The 19,645-nt window shown below is 48.1% G+C and overlaps 1 protein-coding gene across 1 annotated transcript in view; it reads right to left on the bottom strand.

Moving 5' to 3' along the window:
- Plxna4 (plexin A4) overlaps window positions 1-19,645 on the bottom strand; it is a 464,905-nt gene that overhangs the window by 7,225 nt on the left and 438,035 nt on the right. Inside the window, exons 26-31 of the mRNA XM_006991601.4 lie at window positions 13,217-13,320; window positions 12,643-12,742; window positions 10,969-11,159; window positions 9,606-9,775; window positions 5,747-5,959; window positions 1,391-1,541 (exon numbers count right to left, since the gene is read on the bottom strand). Of these exons, the coding sequence (XP_006991663.1) occupies window positions 1,391-1,541; window positions 5,747-5,959; window positions 9,606-9,775; window positions 10,969-11,159; window positions 12,643-12,742; window positions 13,217-13,320 (929 nt within the window). The remainder of the gene's footprint in view (window positions 1-1,390; window positions 1,542-5,746; window positions 5,960-9,605; window positions 9,776-10,968; window positions 11,160-12,642; window positions 12,743-13,216; window positions 13,321-19,645) is intronic.

Genomic DNA, 19,645 nt, shown 5'->3' with positions numbered 1-19,645 from the left:
AGGCCAGGTCACACACATGATCACCCTATGTACCAGACTAGCAGTGTGGGATGTTCTCTGGTCCGAAGGGATGAGGGTTGGAGAGCAAAGAAAGGTGGCTGGGCTTAGACCTAGAAGCTCCTTGGGTTTCAGATTTTATGACTAATTAACACATACTTAATTGGCGACATCATGCTACTGAGCTGGTCAGGAACTGTCCTTTACTGCTGTGATACTAAAACTAGACAAGTGTTCTGGTAGGCGAAGGGATGGTCCTTTCCAAAACGAAGCCAGAGACTTACAGTGCTGTATCAGAGAACATCCTTATTATCGTTACCACCACAAACAGGAACACTTTTCCCTGGACCATAACTGGTCTGCAAACTGATGGTAGCAGTCCCTCCCCTAAGGGACTCGCCACTGCTTTCTGTTACCATGAGGGTCATATAATATGTTGTTCATGGCCTGCAGAACACTGGGCTCTGGACCTGCTGGAGTCCTTTAACAGGGTTCTTGAACTTCTCTGGGTGATAAGGCACTGCCTTCTGCTCCAAGAAGGCTGCTATGCTGTGCTTGGATGCAGGGACTCTGGATCCCAAACCACTTAAGTCTGTGTCTGCATAGCCAAGCAACTCTTATAGCACCTTTATGTTAACTAGAATGAAGGCAGAATCTACAGTGGCAGTTACCCAGTTGGTGTTTTACAACAGAGAACACAACAGTGAAAACTATGCTCTCTGTCCCTATTCTATTCTGTTCCCTCCCCTTCTAGTCTATCTGTTCTGTCCATCTATTCCACTCTCTTCCATTTGACATCATCCTATTCCATTCTGTTTCTATTCTGCTCTGGTCTGTTCTACTCCACAGGATGCCACAATCCACTGTGTCATCCATAAGAGTGAGGAAGTTCATGCTCAAAGAGAATTGGATCAGAGAGGAAAATGAAAAGAATTTAAAGGCAATAATAGAGAAAGAATAAGCTAGATCTAGTGGGGCACTCTGTTTTCCTAGAAAGGAAGGCTAAGGCAGGAGGCAAGTTCAAGGCCAGTCTGGGGTCTGGGGGTACAAAGTGAACTCAAGATTGGTCTGACCAATTTATGGAGACTATCTCAAAATAAAAAGTGGTGGAACTCTCGCCTAGCATGTGGGAGGCCTTGGATTCAGTCCCAGGGCAAGGGGTAGAGAGGAATAAAAGAAACAAATTTCTATATCTGAGAAGAATAAGAGTTGATGCAGTTATAAGGATTGGATCATCCTCAGTGCCCATTTCAGTCCCACAGTGCTGTCCTAGGTCTGGCTGGTAGAATTTCCCTAACAGAGGCATCCGTGGGGCTATTTCTGTACACGATGCATTCAGACATGTCCCCCATCTCTGCCTCTACAGGCCCTGGCTGGGCAGGGCAAAGCTTACCTCCTCACTGTATTTGCCCACGTAGGAGAAGATCTCTGAGAGTGCGCTCATCGTGTTGAACTCATTCATGTGCATCCGCGACTGCTCGGCCAGGTACGCATTCATGTCCTGGTCACTGATCGCTGGCATCTTCCCAATGTCTGAGTAATATCTGTGAGGGGTGGGAGACAGAGAGGAGCTGGAATCTCTACAGAGAGTATACAGGAGACATGCAAGCACCAAGCAGTGAGAGCCTATGCTGTGACCACCTGGGGATCATAGTAGTGTCCCATCTGGGCTTCCAGGCCACAGCCGGGGAGAGCTCTCTGTAGCTCTGCCATAGGAGGCCCAGAGGGAAGGATATGGGAGGGGGGAGAGAGAACCAAGAGTCAGAAGGCTTCTGCCCAGAGCATCTACTTTGTTCCCAGCTCCTGGCATAGGTCTCCGGCTTGCCTTGAGCCTCTCCAGCAGGGCTGGAGGGTTCCTCTTGAACAGTTGCTCTTCCCTGATGGCTCTCGTGCTCTCTGGAGGTTAGGGGAGTGAGGGGCGGAGGCTGCTGGGGGAGAGAGGCTGGCAGAAGGCAATCAGTCACTGTCACTTGCAGCTGTGCACTGCTGTCAACTGGTTAATTAGATGCCAGCATTTACATTTTTAATTTCTGCAATTTGACATTTTATGCACCAGACCTCCAAGTGCCCTGCCAGAGGAGAGCTGCACAGTTTCCTAATGAGGGAAGTAAGAGGTCTCTGTGCTCCTAACACGGCCACGTTTTTACCCTCTACAATGTGCTTTGGGGTTGTAGGTAGCAGGAAGATAAAAGAGGCAACTGGAAAGACGGGGAGTCCCTGGCAAGTCAAGAGGCATTGCGGGTGCTGCCCCATGCTACACCAAACCCCTGGGCTGCAGGGCTGAAGCCAGCAGCATGAGGAGTGGGGGAGGGGAGAAGAGATTCCAGGGAAGGGACAAGGTAAGGCAGGTGAGGTGTCAGCTGGGTATTTAAGGAGGGACAGTCCTTCAAGGTTTTGTGAGTACTGGTGACAGGGGAGCACCCTTAGAGTTCCAAGGACCCAGGCTTCCTTCACAGGGTGACCCCCATGCTGTCTTACTGGCCCTGCTCTGTGACTTTCTCAGCTCATATCCCTTCCTGTTCTGACAGGGTGCTCCTGCCCCATCCCCATGCCATTTCCCCGACTCCTGCCTGTCCCCAGCAGTGCCCAGTACTTGGGTGACAGGCCATCAGAAATGGTTCTTGCCTCCTCCAGCCATCAGCCCCAGGTCTACATTGAATGACAGCTCAATTTGTGACCAGCATCTTCCCAGGCAGGCAAGGGCTGAGATGGCTGTTGGCCTTGGGGCCACAGTCTGCCGGGATTGCCACTGTGTCTTCAGGGAAGAAGAGGTAAGGAGAAGACATTTGGTCCCTGCCTAGGGAAGGGGATGGTCAGAAGGAAAAGCCCGTGGCCTCAGAAACCCATTCCCTGAAGCAGGCCCAGTGCCCACTGCCTGTGAGTGGATCCTGCTGTGGCTGGCAGGGAGCTGTTGGTCCTTGGCCTGCTGCCTGGCAAGAATAAGACCAAGGTTGACCGATGAGGCCTTTCAGGACCGATGAGGCTCAAGGACATTTGGAAGATGTGCTGCCCTGAGTTCACCTGGACTCCTTCCTGCCCTTCACAGCGCTCTCTCCCATCCCCTTTGGTCCTCAGAAGTCCACAGTACTCGTATCCTTGACCTGCTTCATTTGGTTCCTTTACCCCAGAAGACCACCATCTTCTTTACTAGTCGGTCCCCACCCTAAACTCCTGTCTCAGTGCTCCAAAACACAGGGTTCGGGAGAGTTAGTGACATTCCAGGCAGTAAAGGTTCAGGAGGTGTCTCCATTCATGGCCGTGAATAAACTATATCTGAATCTAATAAATGCCAACATTCCATTTTACAGCAGAAGAACAGAGGTTTCACTGATGGGTCCCGACCTTGTCATTGCCAAGGAGATTTGTACCACTGTGCCTTCATGAATCCTGAAACTACCAAGCCAGAAAGGTTATCTTTGCAGTCCTATTCCTGAGAAGCACGGGCAGTATTTTCTCTCAATTTCAGGACTATGGCCAGCAGCTCACAGAACATGGCTGCGTCCAAAGCTTTTGTCCAGATAGTTCTACTCTGTCATCCGTAGATAACCAGAGCCTCTGAGCGGGATGGAAAATTCAGGTTCCCACAGTGAAGACACAACTGTCAGCAGAAGTGAAGGCCCCTGCTGCTCCTGTTCCCCTGGTGTGAAACTGTCACGCTTCTTACAAACAGTCCAGGCTCTGACTGCTGCCTTCACGGTCCCTGACTGCATAGTAGCCTAGGCTAGAGATCATTGTCTACACAGTGAAAGGACCTTTTGCATGCCAGAAACAGAAGATGCTCAACATCTGTCCTTGCAATAGTTTTCCTCCTGAGGGGTGCGTGAGTCATACACTTCTCCAAAGAGAATATTTAGGAAGATTTCATATGTGTGTGTGGCAGGAGAAGAGATGAGAGAGGAAAGGCTGGGGAGGGTTGGAAAAAATAAGAGTGGAGAGGGCAAAAGGCAGGGACTGGAACCTTCTCATCGGAAGGTAGTGGGTGACATGCTGGCTAGGATGTGCCATCAACCCCACCCCCATGCTCTGACACACACACACACACACATACACACACACCCCTCGTGTGGCCTCATCTCTCACACTCTTTTCTTGAGGAGCATGGACTGGACCAGGGCATGTCTGTGGTCCTCTGCTAGCCCCCAGGGTGGACCAACCACACGGCCTTATCTTTGGAAAGTTCTGGATGGGTGGAGGCAAGGCGAGTGGCTACAGGCTACTCAGTCACTGGCCATCTACCTTGTTCTCAGCCCCAGGCTGCCTGCTGTTAAGTGGTCCCACCCTCTCTGCAGGGCTTAGCTAATACTTCCACCCACTCCCCAGCTCTGCCCAGCCCACAGCTAGCCAGTCCGCCCTGCCCCCAGCCTGACCATGACCCCGCATTGAGTTTTCTCGGCCATGTATACAATTGCTTCCTTCCCACTCCTGCCAAGCTGGCCTTCATGCTGGGACCTCAGCCGAGATGCCTCATCGATTGTTAAGAATGCAATAAAGCCCTGACAATGAACTTCAAACAAGTGTTCTCATCAGCTGACTGCACAGGGGGAACAGAAAGGTCAGCCTTGACCCCCTTCTTGAACTTACAGGATTTCTGCCTACGATGAGCCGCCTCTTCAGAGAGGCTCTGAACATCCCCTCAGCCCCCTCTCCCATACCAGTGCTGGCTAGCCCTGGCAACCTGGAAGGCTGGCTGCCATTTGCTCTGACAAGGCGGGGCTGGTTCCCATCTCTGGCCTCAGTTCACTCTCCTTGCTGGGCTTTGCCCAACTTAGGTGGGATGCCAATCCCTGGGGGCCCCACATCACAGCTCAGGGAAAGGTTCCAGAAAGCTGGATTCTTTCGTGTTCCTGAATCTCAGTGGGATGGGTTGACAGAAGCTAGAAGGAGGAGGCTTCAGCTGAGAGTTATGGTCAGAGGGTGGGAATGAAGACATGAAAGCAAGCCATCTTGAGCCTCTGGCTGTGAGGCCCCCAAAGGTGGCTTTTCAGAGGCCGTTGTGAATGGATGACTGATGTCTCCAGACCTAGCAGAATGAAGGCCTCACTCCTTGATTTCCTCAACCCCAGCTTTGTGGATCCTGTTAGACACTCAGATGTGGAAGCTGCAAGGGGAAGTGGTCAGGTCCAATGTGTCCCATGTGCACAACACACATGTAGAGGCAGAAGTGAGCTGGAGGGCTAGAGAAATGATGGGTGGATAGATGGGAAGATATGTGCTATGAATGCACACATATGTACTATGTGTATGGTATACATGTAAATGGACATGAATAGCATGAAGATATGTGTATGTATACACTTATGGTTTCATGTATATATAGTATATACTTGTATTCATGGTACCTGTGCATTCATACAATATTGTGAATGCATGTGTATATGGTCTATGCATATGCAGGGTAAATATGGTAAGTGTGTGTGTGTGTGTGTGTGTGTGTGTGTGTGTGTGTGTGTGTGTGTGTGTTGTGGGGAGAAGATCAGGGATCACATCTCCATCTGGGCCAAAAAGACACTGCAGTCACTAAGATCCATGCTGTTCCATATAGGGATGTGGGTCACCTAGTAAGCTCTGCCATGGTTCCCAGTGCTTGCTTCAATGTGGAGGCCATGAGTTGTGGGTGTTTCAATTGCAGGATCAGCTGTGACAGTGACTAGTCTAAAAGCTTTGTCCTGCTTGCAGGGGAGGACCCACTGGTCCAGGGTTGTGACCTGCTCCAGCCAGGTACCCTCAGATTTCCATGGGCCATACTCACCTCTCTACCCAGTTTTTGTAGCTGGGAATATCCTTGGCATAGAGCAGTTTGTTGGAGGGGGAGTCCTTGCCCAGCCGGTGCTCCGATGTGGAGCAGGAGTCCATGAAGGTCTGGGCCACCACCGAGAGGCAGGCATCCGTGATGCTGTTCTTATGGATGTCAAACACAAACTGAGGGTTCTTGATCATGTTCACCCAAAACCGCAGGGGCAGGCTGTGTGGAGGGAAGCAGCAGCTGGTCAGGGGTGATGGAGTAGTGGGGTGTAGCATGGTAGAAAGTTCTGAGAAGGAACAATGGCTAGATTTCACGGAGCTTAGGAACCATCTGTGGCTGCCATGGAAGGTAAAAGGGACGAAAAGGGACGTGGGTCTATTCAGCATACAGGAAATCAGCAAGGCTGGGGTCTCATATAGAGATGTACCACTGGAGGAAATTAAGAGGAAGTGATATTGTGACTTGGGATTCTGCACCTTCCTTTTGATAGAGGAGTGAGCCATGTGTATGCTTCAAAGCAGAATTTGGGTCTTTATTCCTATCTAGCTAATGCTGGGACCATCCCTTTGGTGAACTTGAAGGAATCTAGGTTTTGCATCTGACTGCTTACTGGATGACTTGGCAGAAGTCACACCTTTGCTTCCTGTCTACTGTCATAGGCTACTTCCTGCCTGGTAAAAGAACTGGCACTAAGGGTGGATGTGACCAAATGATCTTTTTCTACCAGGCTGCCACATAGCACCAGCCCCTTATCTAACCCATAGTGTCCCGTCCCATCCTTCGCCTCCTGTCTTCCAGTCAGTACCTAGTGCCTTGGTCTCCTTAGTGCACACCTCCATAACCACCACCTTCTATGGGTGCTAGGGACTGAACTCAGGTCCTTATGCACACATGGCAAGCATTTCACCAACCAAGCCATCTCCCCAGGCCCCCATCTCCCCCTTTTTTTGAGACAGGATCTCACGTAACCCAGGCTGTCCTTAAATTTACTATGTAGCCAAGGAACCTTCTGCCTCTACCTCCCAAGTATAGAGGTTACACGTGGTGTGCACCACAACACACAGTTTTATGTGGTGTCAGGGAACAAACCTAGGGCTCAAACATCCCCGGGCCCATGCTTGATTTATTTTAAAATCATGCATAGGTGTATTCCTTGGATGGGTTGCAGGTAGGGAATCCACATACAGAGACAAAGAGAGAACATTATGCAGTGTGGCCTGGTTCTGTAGTCACTGCGTTTGCTAGACAGAAGGCTTGCAGGAGGAGGAGCTTCCCAAAGCCTCTTCGGCTGTGCTCTCCCTGCCCATCCCAGCCCTGCAGCTCCCACCAGCCAGCTGAGCTGTCGGTAAGAAGGGAGACAGTGCAGGCATGGCTTTCTTCTTTCTCTCTGCTCCCACCGCTTTACCTCCCGCCTCTTCCCCTGATGTTTTATTGTTGTTTTGGTGGCTGTGCTCACGACTGGTGATAGTTACAATGCCCGCGTGTGTTTGGCTTGCCTCTTAGAACTTAACATCTTTGAATTACATTATTTCAAGGCACTGGATACAATATTTTTGCTCTTGTTCTATCTGCCAGCAGCCAGTCTGTATAATGCAAACAACAAACACTGTAAAGACAGGAAGACCTGACATTCACAGATGCCAATCAATCAACAAGCATTTACTAAGTCTACAATGAGTGCCACATAGGGCTGGGGCAGGCACACTGAGGTTTGGTGTCTGTCATTTGCTTCATCACTGGAAATCCAGGGTAGAAAGAAAGTCAATGGAATGATAGCACATGAAACTCACAGCAGCTTCTCAACCTCCCTAAAAGGTGGTTATGATCTCAGGGCTTGAAACTCTGAATAAGAGACTCAGTTTCTCTCCCAGTCAATTCTCCTGTTCCAATCTCGCTGGGTTTCCCTAAGTCCCACTCAGATCATAGGGGCTGGGAACCCACATGGCTGCAGTACCTGTTTTTCCCTGTCCCTCAAGCCAGTAGGGAGGCAGGTGTACTACACAGGAAGCAGAGGCACCACTGAGGCTCCTGCCTAATGAAATATTAGCATATTATTAACATCATCTCTGGCTGATTGCAGCCACTCTGGCTAAATGAGAAGGAGTGTTATTTAACAGAGAACCTGTAGGGAACTGGGGAAGAAGGGGTGGGGAGGCAGGCAAGTCACACCTTGAGTCAGGAATAAAGAGACAATGCCCTCAGCAGGGACAATGAACTCTAGCCCACAGGCAGCGCTGATCATTCCTGACTGCATCTTGTCCAAGGTACCAGGGCATCAGACCAGGGGCAGGAGATGCCCTTCTAAGGGAGAACTTGAAGCTGGTGTAGTTCTTTCTACAGTAAGTGGAGTATGCTTCAATTCCTAAGCTTTCCATTGCCCTGTCTATGTCTCTCTGCAGCACCTGAGACCTTGGGATGCCTCAGAAAGGAGGCTGGCACCTAGAGGAGGCTGGCACCTAGAGGAGGCTGGCACCTAGAGGTGGCTGGCAAAATCACGTCTCTCTGGCCATCAACAATGGGCTTGGTGGAGCCCCTGCTCCATGTGGAAGGGGCCTGCACTAGGTAAAGATTCGTTGTCAGATGTAGGTACTGCCTCTCAGATGCCCCTCAAGAGATACACTGACAGGACTTGAGAGATGGAAGCCACCTCACCAGAGTGGCTGCACAGAATGGAACCCAGATTCTAGGGGCCCTGCTTTAGAAGGATGGTAAGGACTCTGCTGCATGGCCCGAGCCTCTTTGGGGGCTGGTATTCCTCTGGAAGAGGACAAGGTCACAGCATGCTCAGGTCTAGCCTAGCACAGATACCCCAGGCTGACTTCTGGCTCCTCAGTTTTCAGGTCTGGACCCCCCTGATGGGCATCAGGGTGCCTGCTTTGTGCCAATCCTAGCAGTTATAGCACTTGGTACCACACCTATGTTGCTTTAAGAAGAAAAAGCTGGGGAAGAATGGCCTGGGAAGGAGACCATCTAAAGGTGACAGGAATCCAGTTCTAGAGGATGAGACTAAACATCCGCTAGCTCTGCCACAGGTAAAATTCTCAAGCAGGACATGACTGCCCACATCTCATCAATATTTACCGAGCCCCATTTCCTCAAGGTTCTGCATCCTGTCTTGAATACTGATGCTTGGCCTTGTGACTCCAACCTCAAGTGAAACACTCCCTATATACAGATGGTGGGGAGGATACTGTGCATTCAAAGGAGAAGGGGGACCGCAGTGGAGAGGCCTGCAGTGTTATCAGTAGTTAGAAAATCCTGTGGCCTCCAGGGAACACAAAATGATCCTTAGCGGCTTTTGGAAAGGAGTTTCGGGAAGGAAAAAAAAGCTTAGGGGATGGAATTGGAATCCAGGCACCATCTGCGCATGCATCAAAACCCTACTGACAAGACTTTATGAAAGGCTGTTACTCAGTGGCCCTGTCCAATAATTAATGCATTTTCTATGCTAGTGTTTGTCCATGCATATAGACAATTGTCTCTCTTATTCCATATCTGCATCTGCCAACTTACCGAGGACAGGGACCCTGTCTGACTGCTCTAAGAGCCTCAGTGTTGGACATATTGTCCCACACCCAGAAAGCAGCAAGATGTGACAGTGGTCTGGCTGTGATAGAATAGATTATCTTTTACCCATTAGATTACTATAGTTTGTTGACTAAAAAAATCTGGCTGGAAAGAAAGGCACGAAGACAGACTAGAGGAGGGGGAAGTGAGAAGATGGGGAAGAACAGAGACTGACTAGGGTTGAGCAGAGACCCTGCTAGGAGGTGGACAGTGGCCAGGTCTCCCTGGTGCAGGCCTGGGTGGGCAGGTTACTGGCCTCTCCAGATGTGCCAGATGTGCCCTTCCGCCCTTTACTCACCAGTTGCTTTTCCAGGTATGGCGGACGTGCGGGTCATGGATGCCATGCTTATCAGCCTGCTCATCGAGGAAGTCAAACATGTACTTGATGGCTAAGGGCAGGGCAGAGCCACGGTGGGCTGTGCTGAAGATGGTCTCAAAGAGGTCATCCACAAACTTCTGCAGTGTGCCCTGGGGAAGGGGACAGACACACTTAGATCCAGCCCAGCCGAGGCTGCTCCGAGGAGGCGTTTGAACAGCTACCTTGGGGACTGGGCAAAGTCAATGCTCTGCTTCCCTGCTAAACATGACACTGGGGACACTGTGCACCAGACCTTCTCCCCCTTTACAGGTCCCTGGCAGTTGTACCTTTCCTCTGTGCACAGAACACAGAAGACAGATGATGGAGAAAAACCACCTTCCTCTGCCAGCTACAGGGTTTGGCTACACACCTCTGCCAGTACCATTGTATCACTTTTGAAAATACTAATGAGCATGCTTGGTCAGAGCTGACAAGTACAATCTGCCGGTTCTGTTTGGCCACTACCCACCCTGGCTGATGACCATCCGGGTCCACAGAGAGACCAGAGAATCCAGACTCTGAAGAGAAAGGCTAGAACCGTAGGCATGGAATAATCCCCAGCATCAGGATTAGAAATGGTATCAGCAAAGCTAGGGACTCAGCCCCGGTTTCTAGCCTTATCGATGGTGAGAGAATGGGAATACATGTAGCATGTAAAATGGGAATACATGTAGTAAGTGTCTGAAGCTGAGAAAAGGTGCTTAAGGAGGGTGGGAATAACGCTTCAGATTGTGTGCTCATGTCTTCTTAGATCTGCCTCGAGTGACAGGTTGAGTAGAATCCTGCAGCTCAATCCTAAGGCATCCCAGGCTCATGACAGTCCCTGATGCCAGAGGACAACAAAATGGGCTGGCGCACACTTAGCCACAGTGCTAGCAATTATGTGTATGTGTGGTGTGTGGGCATGCGTGTGTAGAGGTGTATGTGCACATGTGTGTACATATATGCAAGCCAGAGGGCAACCTCAAAGTGTCTTCCTTGATTCCCTCTCCACAGTTTTCGAGGATTTTTGCTGAATCTGGAGCTTGTGATTTGGCTAAATGGAGTGGCCAGCAAACCCCAGGCAGTCTCCTTCCTCAGCTTCCCCAGCACGGGCAAGGCACAGTGCACAGCTTTCCTTTCTTTTCTTTTTGTTTTAAATGAGGACTTGAGGCTATCAAACTTGGGTTCTCATGCTTGTCTAACGAGCTCTTTACCAACGGAGGCCCCCCTCAGCCCTCAGCCCCCAGTTCTTTCATGGCAGATGAAGGCCCTTCCTCTGACCGACCACACACTCCCGGCCCACTGCTCTCATGTCCCATACCTTTGTGGCCAATAATCGTGTCAGGTAGATTTCAGACACCATCTTGCTCCCCCGATCGCCCTCCTTCTGGTCTCCATGCTCATGGTTCTTCACCAGGTGCCACAGCTTGACTCCACTTTCCAGGTCAGGGGTGATCATGGGTGTTCGGGAACGGAGGCTGTCAGGGCTGCCTGTGTACCGGATCATGTTTTCTGCCAGTACAAAGAACACAGCCCAGCACATGTGAGTCTGTATCATCCTGTACTCAGCAACTCACAGCATGCTTCTCTCCCCAGCCACGGCCACTACTGTCTGATCCCTCCTGGCACTGGCTGGCGCTGTTACCTTCCCTCCGTGTGGCACATTCCCTGAAATGCTTACATCTTTCCTGCCACCTCCAGGAATTATCTGTAGTGAATTCCACCCACTTAGGCTGCCCTCCCCCTGTACTTGGCATTGAGTCAACCCTTAATTATTCAATTTGTAGAAATAAAAGCTTGTACTTCTCTTACACTTTTCCTTGTGCATGCTTTCAAGTCCTCTAGCATGTGTGGCCAATTAAAGGCACATGTAAGAGCAGGTAGCTTGTCTCCCTTAACGAATCTTGGTCAGGTGAGGGCTCACCAGAGCATCTGTTTGCCGTTGTTCCCCTCTGGCCCGGGCTACTTCTTCTAACTTACTTGTTGAACCTCCTTCCTATATTTTGAGTTGTGGTTAATGGTAAACTATTGGTAAAATGGGAACTAGCCAGGTAGAGGATGGTGTCCCACTATGCCCGTGTGTAGCCTACATGTTCACCTCTTTATCATTCTCAATACCCTGTGATGCTTGTCTTCTTTTGTTCTAATCCCTGCTTTACAACAAGAATGTCACTGCTCAGGGTGGTCAGGTGTCCCCCAGCACACAAGTGACAGAGCAGGTCATCTATGGAACGTCTTCCTTATATTCAGAGTTCTTTCCTCTCCTTCCCTTTCACACCTCTGCATAATAATGGTGTGACCTTTACCAATCATTTAACCTCTGTGCTGCTGAGTTATAACTTACCAATGTAAATAATAGTGGGAAATAATAATTATTTAATTCACTAGATTGTTGTGAACTTGATGTGAGATGATGGGAGAAGGTAAGACTTATAGACTGTACGACCTCATGAAGGTTAGGTTCTCTCTCTCCCTCTATCTGTGTGTGTATGTATGCATGTATGTGTATGCATATCTATGGTGAGCATGCATGCATGTATACACATATATGGAGGTCAGAGGTCAACCTTGGGTGTTATTTCATAGGTGCCATCTCTCTTGATTTTTGAGATGGATAATCTCGCTGGCTGGGAGCTCACCGTTAGGCTAAGCTGGCTAGCCAGTAAGCTCCAGGTCCCCTATCTCCACTTCCCCAGAGCTGAGATTACAAGCACACACTACCATGCCTGGCATTTTTACATGGGTTTTGGGGATCATCTGAGAGCCCCAGGCTTACATGACAAACCCTTTACCAATTCAGTCCTAAGTTTCTTTTTGTCTGCAGACAGAGTACATGTTTATGTCTCAGAGCTAGTGATTGGAACCAGTTACCTCTGTCCCACCCTGGCTTTCCTCTCCAATGGTCAGCTGACCAGATCCTCTACCCAAGCCAATGAGGTCTGTTGATAGCACCTGCTCACCTACCTCCCACCCCTCACACCTGGTAAGATCTTACCATATTTACTTGCTGAAGTCCTGGAGACTGTGGAGTTGTTCACTGCATTATAGGCTGTCACTTGCTTGGACACTAAAGCCACCACAGAACCATCCGGCACCTACAGGGTAAAGGCTTCTAAGGGCCTGGGCATGGAAAATGCTTCCCACCCATTCCAGGAAATAAGGACAAATTAGGATTATTTGGGGAAATGGGGGACAATTAGCACCTTGCTGGGAACTTGGGTTTTGGAGACTACTCTTTTTCCTTTTGATAAGACAAGACTAAGACCTTCGTACTAGCTGCTCTATGGCTTCTGTATGCAGCAAGTTCTGGTAAGAGCCCCTCACTCACTTTTTCCTCCCTAACTTTCTGGAGATCATCCAGCCCTAAATGCTCAGGGTCCTTGGAGAATTTTCCCACACCCTCCAAGAAGCATGCATGTCACCATCCTATCTCCAGAGAGGTGACATCAGCTTCCCTTGGGTCATCAAGGAGTGCTGGTGGAGAATGCACAGGGGACTTGGCATCCAACCTTGAGTGGCTGTAATTTGCCACCTACTTGACCAGCTCCTGACTTTGGCGGTCAGCTCACCTGGTAGTGGGCTATTGTGTTGAGTCTCTTCCAGTCATTCTCAATCTTGGTGGTGAGATCTTCATCCTGTAGGATCATCCTTGCCCCGCTTCCTTGTCTCCACTCTGCAGGGAGAGAGGTGGCAATTTAGAAAGGCCCTCTGGTCCTTCGGGGGAGCATGCTGTGTGCTTCATAGAAGTATCACATACTTCCATATCTCCAGAACACATTCAGACAGACTAGTGCAAGCACAAGTCCCGCAAGAGGATGAATTTAAATGTTCTCAAGGCAGAGAGGGCCTGAGCACTAGTTCAGGTCCTAATTTAATGAATTAAGTCAAAAGAAAGGGGGCGGGGCTCACAGCAGCGCCCGTCCTCCCCTGCACCTGTTTGCTGTGAGCGTTCACAACATCAGGACACGCTATGCAGTGTCCATGGGATGAATGGACTAGGAACGCAACAGAACACAAAGTGCTCAGCAAAGCATCGGCAAATGCACGTGGCACCATCACGGCAGCTCCACTCGCTGGCTGTGCTGGAAAGTCCCTGCGCTGATGAAATCCGTGTTGCAAGTGGCCACTCACTATAGCCCTTCACCTTTTCCCAGTGGTTTCCCTTATGAGAAAAGGTGGGGCACCCTTGGAAGAAGACTGGGTAAAAAAAAAATGTGTGGACCATGCTTATAACCCCCAAACTCCAATCTCCACAAAACTGATGTGGATAATATCCATCTTGGAATCTAGACAGCACTTAATTATTTTAACATACATACATACTAAATCCTTACCTCCCTGTCCCCCATTCCAGTATCTACACCCCAGGGCCTTGCTGATGGATCACACAAAGGGAAGGAGCTAAGATCTTGCTTCTCATCAGCTGAAAAACCTCTGTCCTATTTAGCACAGATCACACATGGGAGGAGGAGGACACAGTATGATCTTGAAAAACACGTAGTCGTATATGTGCATGGCAGCTGTCCTACATGTGCTCACACATGTGTGTGCACATCACACACCCAAAAGGAATTACAGTCTCTTAAAGTCAAGCAGAACATGTGTCCCAGCCAAGAAGCTGCTGGTCTGGCTTCCAGGCAGCCCAGACAGTGCTTCCTGACTCACAGCTGCTGGCGCTCCCGAGCCGTGCGGAGCACACTGGGCTTGCTCAGAGTGCATGTAGATAGATGCAGGCATCCCTTGCATGACACTGCCTGCCTGGCCTGCCTGAGCTTTTTCCTATGGGCCCCAGAGACTCATGTGTTTCCCTCCTGCCAAGGTCAGGCTGTGCCTCCCCTTCTGGCCCCATTTGAGGCACAGAAAGTTCTATTTCTTCCTACATTGTGCGTGCTGTGGTTAGAACTGTTGACTCCATCAAGCATGGAATCCAGGCCCAGAAGGGAAGCATCTTGCCCTAGGGGAGGAGCAGAGGGCTCCTGATATGAGCCCGGCCTTACTTTACCAGGGCATCCCTCATGTCCAGCTTAGCACCATGCTAAGACTCAAAGGGATGGTTCAAGTACAGCCTGCTTGCTCACTGGCATGGAGAAGTTGCTAGAGATGCCTGCCTCTGAAGCCTGTAGATGACCTTGATGAAATCGCTCTTGGTGATTAGGACCTGGGGCTGGAAGGTGCACGTGCAGGAGGGAAGTGCTCTTTGAAACACTTGATGGCCCATGTTTCCATCTGTCATGGGGCTGCCCTGTTTCTTTCTGCTTTGCTTTTTAATTTCCCCATGTTTCTTCATGCTCTCGTGCCAGAGGAAGAGGAATCTCTAGTCTGGTCAAGCTGCTGATTCTCAGTGCAGTGAACCCCAGTAAAGACCAGCTGGGCTGAGGAACGTGGCTGTGAGTGTCTTCTGCTTGCATGGCGAATGATGCCTGGTGGAGTCAGACGCTGTATGAATGGCTTGAGGACACACAAGGGAAGCTTCAAGGGACACTGCAGAGGGTGGTCAGCATTCTGCACTTTGGCCTATCTGCTGGGCCAGAGAAGGTGCTCCCTAAAGTCCAGCTCCCAGCTTTCAAGCACACTGGGACCCTTTCCAGTAGAGCTACAGCAATCTCAGTGGCATCTGAGCAATGACCACAAGCTACCGATTCTGGACCCCCATGCAGGATTTCCATTGCAAAACTCCCTCTGAAGTTGTGCAATGCACAGCCTCTCCAGACTTACTTAGCAGCCATGGTTGTGAGTCTTGTCCAGTAATTATGTAAGCAAATGGGAGTCAGTCTGTTTCCATGCCCCCATTCAAAAAAGTAGGTCAGAAAAAGGCCGTGTCTCCCCAGGGGCATAGACTGTCCTTGGAGTAAGAAATTGATGAGGCTAGATGCCTACCAGCAGGGCTCTCATGGTGCACAGGACACACTTGACAAATATTCATTCAATGAATGAATAAGGGAAGAAATGAGCACACGAAGAAAGGGCACTTGTGACTTGGTAATGGTTGCCTGTTCTACAACCAGGAAAGAGAGGACCTCACATTTGTATGTGTCCATCCATAGCAGATGGACAGTGAGCGACAGTTGGAGATGAGCCGTGAACTGCTACTAGCAACCTGGGAGAAAGGATTATGGGAACTGAGAAATGTGACCTGGTCTTTGATTTTATTGTCCTACATTCCACCAATATTATAACTAGGAAAATGAAAAACAGGTCAGTTCAGGAAGCCAGACACAGAGGCCGTCACATGCCTGGCCACTTTTCAGTGTACTGGCTAGCTGAGTTCACACCCAGGGGTCTTTCCAGACTACCCCTTTGGGGGTCACTCAGTGAGTGTCCACAAAAGGAGTCCCTGTGCTCTGGGCATTCTCAGTGTGGAGGATGGGTGTGGACACAACTCAGGTACTGCCACCTCAGGCCAGCCATGTGTTAGGAGGAGGGAGGGGAAGAAAGGGGTGGGCTTGTAGATTATTGAATCTACTTTTAAACTAAAAAGCAACTACTTGTCTGTAGTTGTTGGTTGTTTTTTTTTTTTTTAACTCTTTTGGGCCTGCCACCCAGCTCCCAAATAAATACAGAGTCCTGTTCTTACTTATGAATGCCCAGCCCTAGTTTGCCTTATTTCTAGCCAATTTTTCTTAAATTACCCCATCTACCTTTTGCCTCTGGACTTTTACCTTCCTCTATTTTATATTCTGTTCTTTCCTTCTTACTCCATGGCTGGTTGTGTGACTGGGTGGCTGGCCTCTGGTGTCCTCCTCTTCTCCTTTTCTCACTCCTGCCTCTTCTTTCTTCTCCTATTTATTCTCTCTGCCTGCCAGCCCCACCTATCCTTTCTCCTCTACCTAGCTATTGGCCATTCAGCTCTTTATTAGACCAATCAGGTGTGTTAGACAGGCAAAATAACACAGTTTTACAGAATTAAAAGAATGCAACACATCTTTGCATCATTAAACAGATATTTTATAGCATAAACAAATGTAACACACTTGAAAATATTCCACTACACTAGTCTTAAATATTTTACACTGGTATGGATTTTTGTATGTTCATACAAATTTAAGGTTATTTTTGTTATGCTGTATATGTTTCTACTCTTGTTTAAAGTACTATACCTATGCAGCTCACTTAACAATGTAATGTAAATTTCTAGTCCTTGAAAGTTATTATTACAAACTGCCAAGGGCTGTGGGAGTATACAGCAGGTGACAACTAGTGTTTGACAAGTTGAACCACCAGATGTATAACTCCCTGATGGGGAGTCCCACCTGGCAAAACCGTGGGGTCACTGGCTGTGGAAACTGATTGTTTTCTGTCTGTAACTTTCTCAGGTGCCACTGTAATGCCTCCCTAATAAAAGCAGCTGTGGGGTTCTTTCCACAGTCCATTGGTAGTGTGTTTTCCATCTTTGGGAACACTTATAGTTGTGGATGATCAGGTTATCATTTATGTTTAAGCTGTATAATTCTGATGAACAGAAATATTACCAGAATATTCTTCTTTACTGACACAAAAAATAACAGTATTCTCAGTCTCAAAGACAGCCTTTCACACATTTTGCAAAGACCTTAGAGCTAGTCCAAAACAGACCAAGCTGCCCCTACAGAATATACACAAAGACTAATTCCCAGGTGTTGTTTATTGCTAAATTAAGGCCAGGCTGTTTACATCAAGACACAGTCCTTGCAATAGCTCTCTTTCTGCACGTACCCTGACTGCTTAAGTTTCAGCTAATTGTTTAATGTCTGGGACCACTCACTAACTTAGAGCTACGTGCATGGGTCAATGTGACATTACTAGCCTAAGAAAAACTACTTATCTTGTGTTTTAGAGAATGGGTAGGGCCCTGAAAATGTAACTTACAGTTTTCCAGAGTTTGGCTGAGGGTGGAGCAGCAGTGGTGGTGTGGAGAGAGATGGCTGTGTAGAGCTATGTGAGAGCTGCAGAGTGTGTGTGTGTGTGTGTGTGTGTGTGTGTGTGTGTGTGTGTGCGCGCGCGCGTGCTGGGTGAGAGATGAAGAAGAAGATTGAGAGAATTGGGAGAGGGAGTGGGTAAAAAGAATGAGTGAGTAAAGAGTGAGTGAATAATGTAGAAGTGTGTGTATGAGGAGAGCTGTGCCTACGAACTGTGTAAAGTGCTGTATGGTGAGAGAACTATGTAATGAGATGTTTAGGGTAACTGTGGAGATTTGTAACTGTGTGGGGACAAGGAAGATGAAGCTGTATAGAAAAGAGATGTAGAAGAGAAATGTATGTAAAAGAAAGATGTGTAGCTATGTGAAAAGATGTATGTATCTAAAGATCTGTATAGAATGTAGCAATGTGGAGATATGTAGCTGTGTGGAGACAGAGTCAGAGACCATTCTTAAAATGAAGTGCTGTGGATATTGCTCTGTATAAATAAACACTGATTGGCCAATAGTCGGACAGGAAGTATAGGTGGGACTAACAGAGGAGAATTGAGGAAACAGGAAGGAAAGGGAGAGATTGCCTGGAGCTGCCGCCAGGACAAGGAAGATGTAATGTACCAATAAGCCATGAGCCACGTGGCAAAGTATAGATTAATAGAAATGGGCTAAATATAAGAGTAAGAGCTAGACAATGATAGGCCTGAGCTAATGGCCAAGCAGTTTAAATAATGTAAGAGTCTGTGTGTTTATTTTATAAGTGGGCTCCGGGACTGGCGAGACTTGGTGGGAGCTGGAGAGAACTTCTCCAGCTACAGTGAAGTGAAAGAGAAAGTTAATATCAGAAAGCATGTGTATTTTCTTATTTTACCAGTCAGATAGATAGCAACTTATTTCTAAATACCCTCAGATAGAAAAAGTCTAGCCTTCACCACCTTCATGGATTTTCTTGCATTACCCTGGAGGTGGCTTTGGAGCAGTCTCTCCACAAGGCCCCTGATAACAAACTATTTAGGATAATTAAGAAATACAGGTTAGTAGTTAGTCATCTAACAATCAAATTTATGGCCATGTTAGGTATGTTTCCAAGGTTAAATAGATATATTTTAGATAGACAGATGGTCTTCAAACACTTCAGATACATACAGAATATGGCATTTAAGGTGTTTTAATAACATAAGGCTTTTCATGACAGTGAGACATGTCTGTTCCTGGCAGCACCAATCTACATCAAAAAGGATGGTGGACATCAAAGAACCTCCATATGGAGCTTGCTTTCATTGTGGCAAAGTTAGCCACTGGGGAAGAAACTGCCTTTGCCTCAACAGCTGACAGTATGCTGTCCAAATTGGACAAGCAGGACACAAAAGGAAGTGACTGCTGAACTTTTCCAAGACAAGGTAGACCAGTCCTTCAAAATTCTTGCTTCACAGAAATATCTGTCAGATATTCTAGGCCTGTAGGCCAAAGATGGATGCCCCAATGTTGCAGAGGAACCTTGGGTGACTTGTCCAGGCAGCCAGCTGTTTCTGCATTTCTATAGTTTTAGAATTTATTTGCTCTGTACTTCCTGATTAGTCAAGTAATATTTTATCTTTCTTGGGCCTCTCATGGAGATTAAAGACTAGATAGTTATACAGTATTCCTTGTTATGAAATTCAGGAAAAAAAGATGTAAAGTTTATAAGGTTGATAAACATAAAAGCTTAAGTTGTTTATCTTAGAAGATGTTTTAAGGTCTAAAAAAGATATTTTTAGGATGGTAATACAAGTTATGATAGAAAATGGTTTAGGTATAAAACTTTGGACTCACTAAGATAGGGTAGATAATATAATACTTTCTCTGAAGTTGCCAAATACAAATGGACTGGATATTGGAAACACAATTTTACCTGATAATTATTCTTTTTTTTTTTTTTGGTTTTTTCGAGACAGGGTTTCTCTGTGTAGCTTTGCGCCTTTCCTGGAGCTCACTTGGTAGCCCAGGCTGGCCTCGAACTCACAGAGATCCGCCTGGCTCTGCCTCCCGAGTGCTGGGATTAAAGGCGTGCGCCACCACGCCCGGCTGATAATTATTCTTATTGCATATAGTTTTACTATGTTAGTGCTAA

This window comes from Peromyscus maniculatus, chromosome 3 (assembly GCF_049852395.1).
Source record: "Peromyscus maniculatus bairdii isolate BWxNUB_F1_BW_parent chromosome 3, HU_Pman_BW_mat_3.1, whole genome shotgun sequence".
Taxonomy (NCBI): Eukaryota; Metazoa; Chordata; class Mammalia; order Rodentia; family Cricetidae; genus Peromyscus; species Peromyscus maniculatus.
Note: the sequence above shows the minus strand (reverse complement) of the source record. Positions and strands in the feature narration are given on the sequence as shown.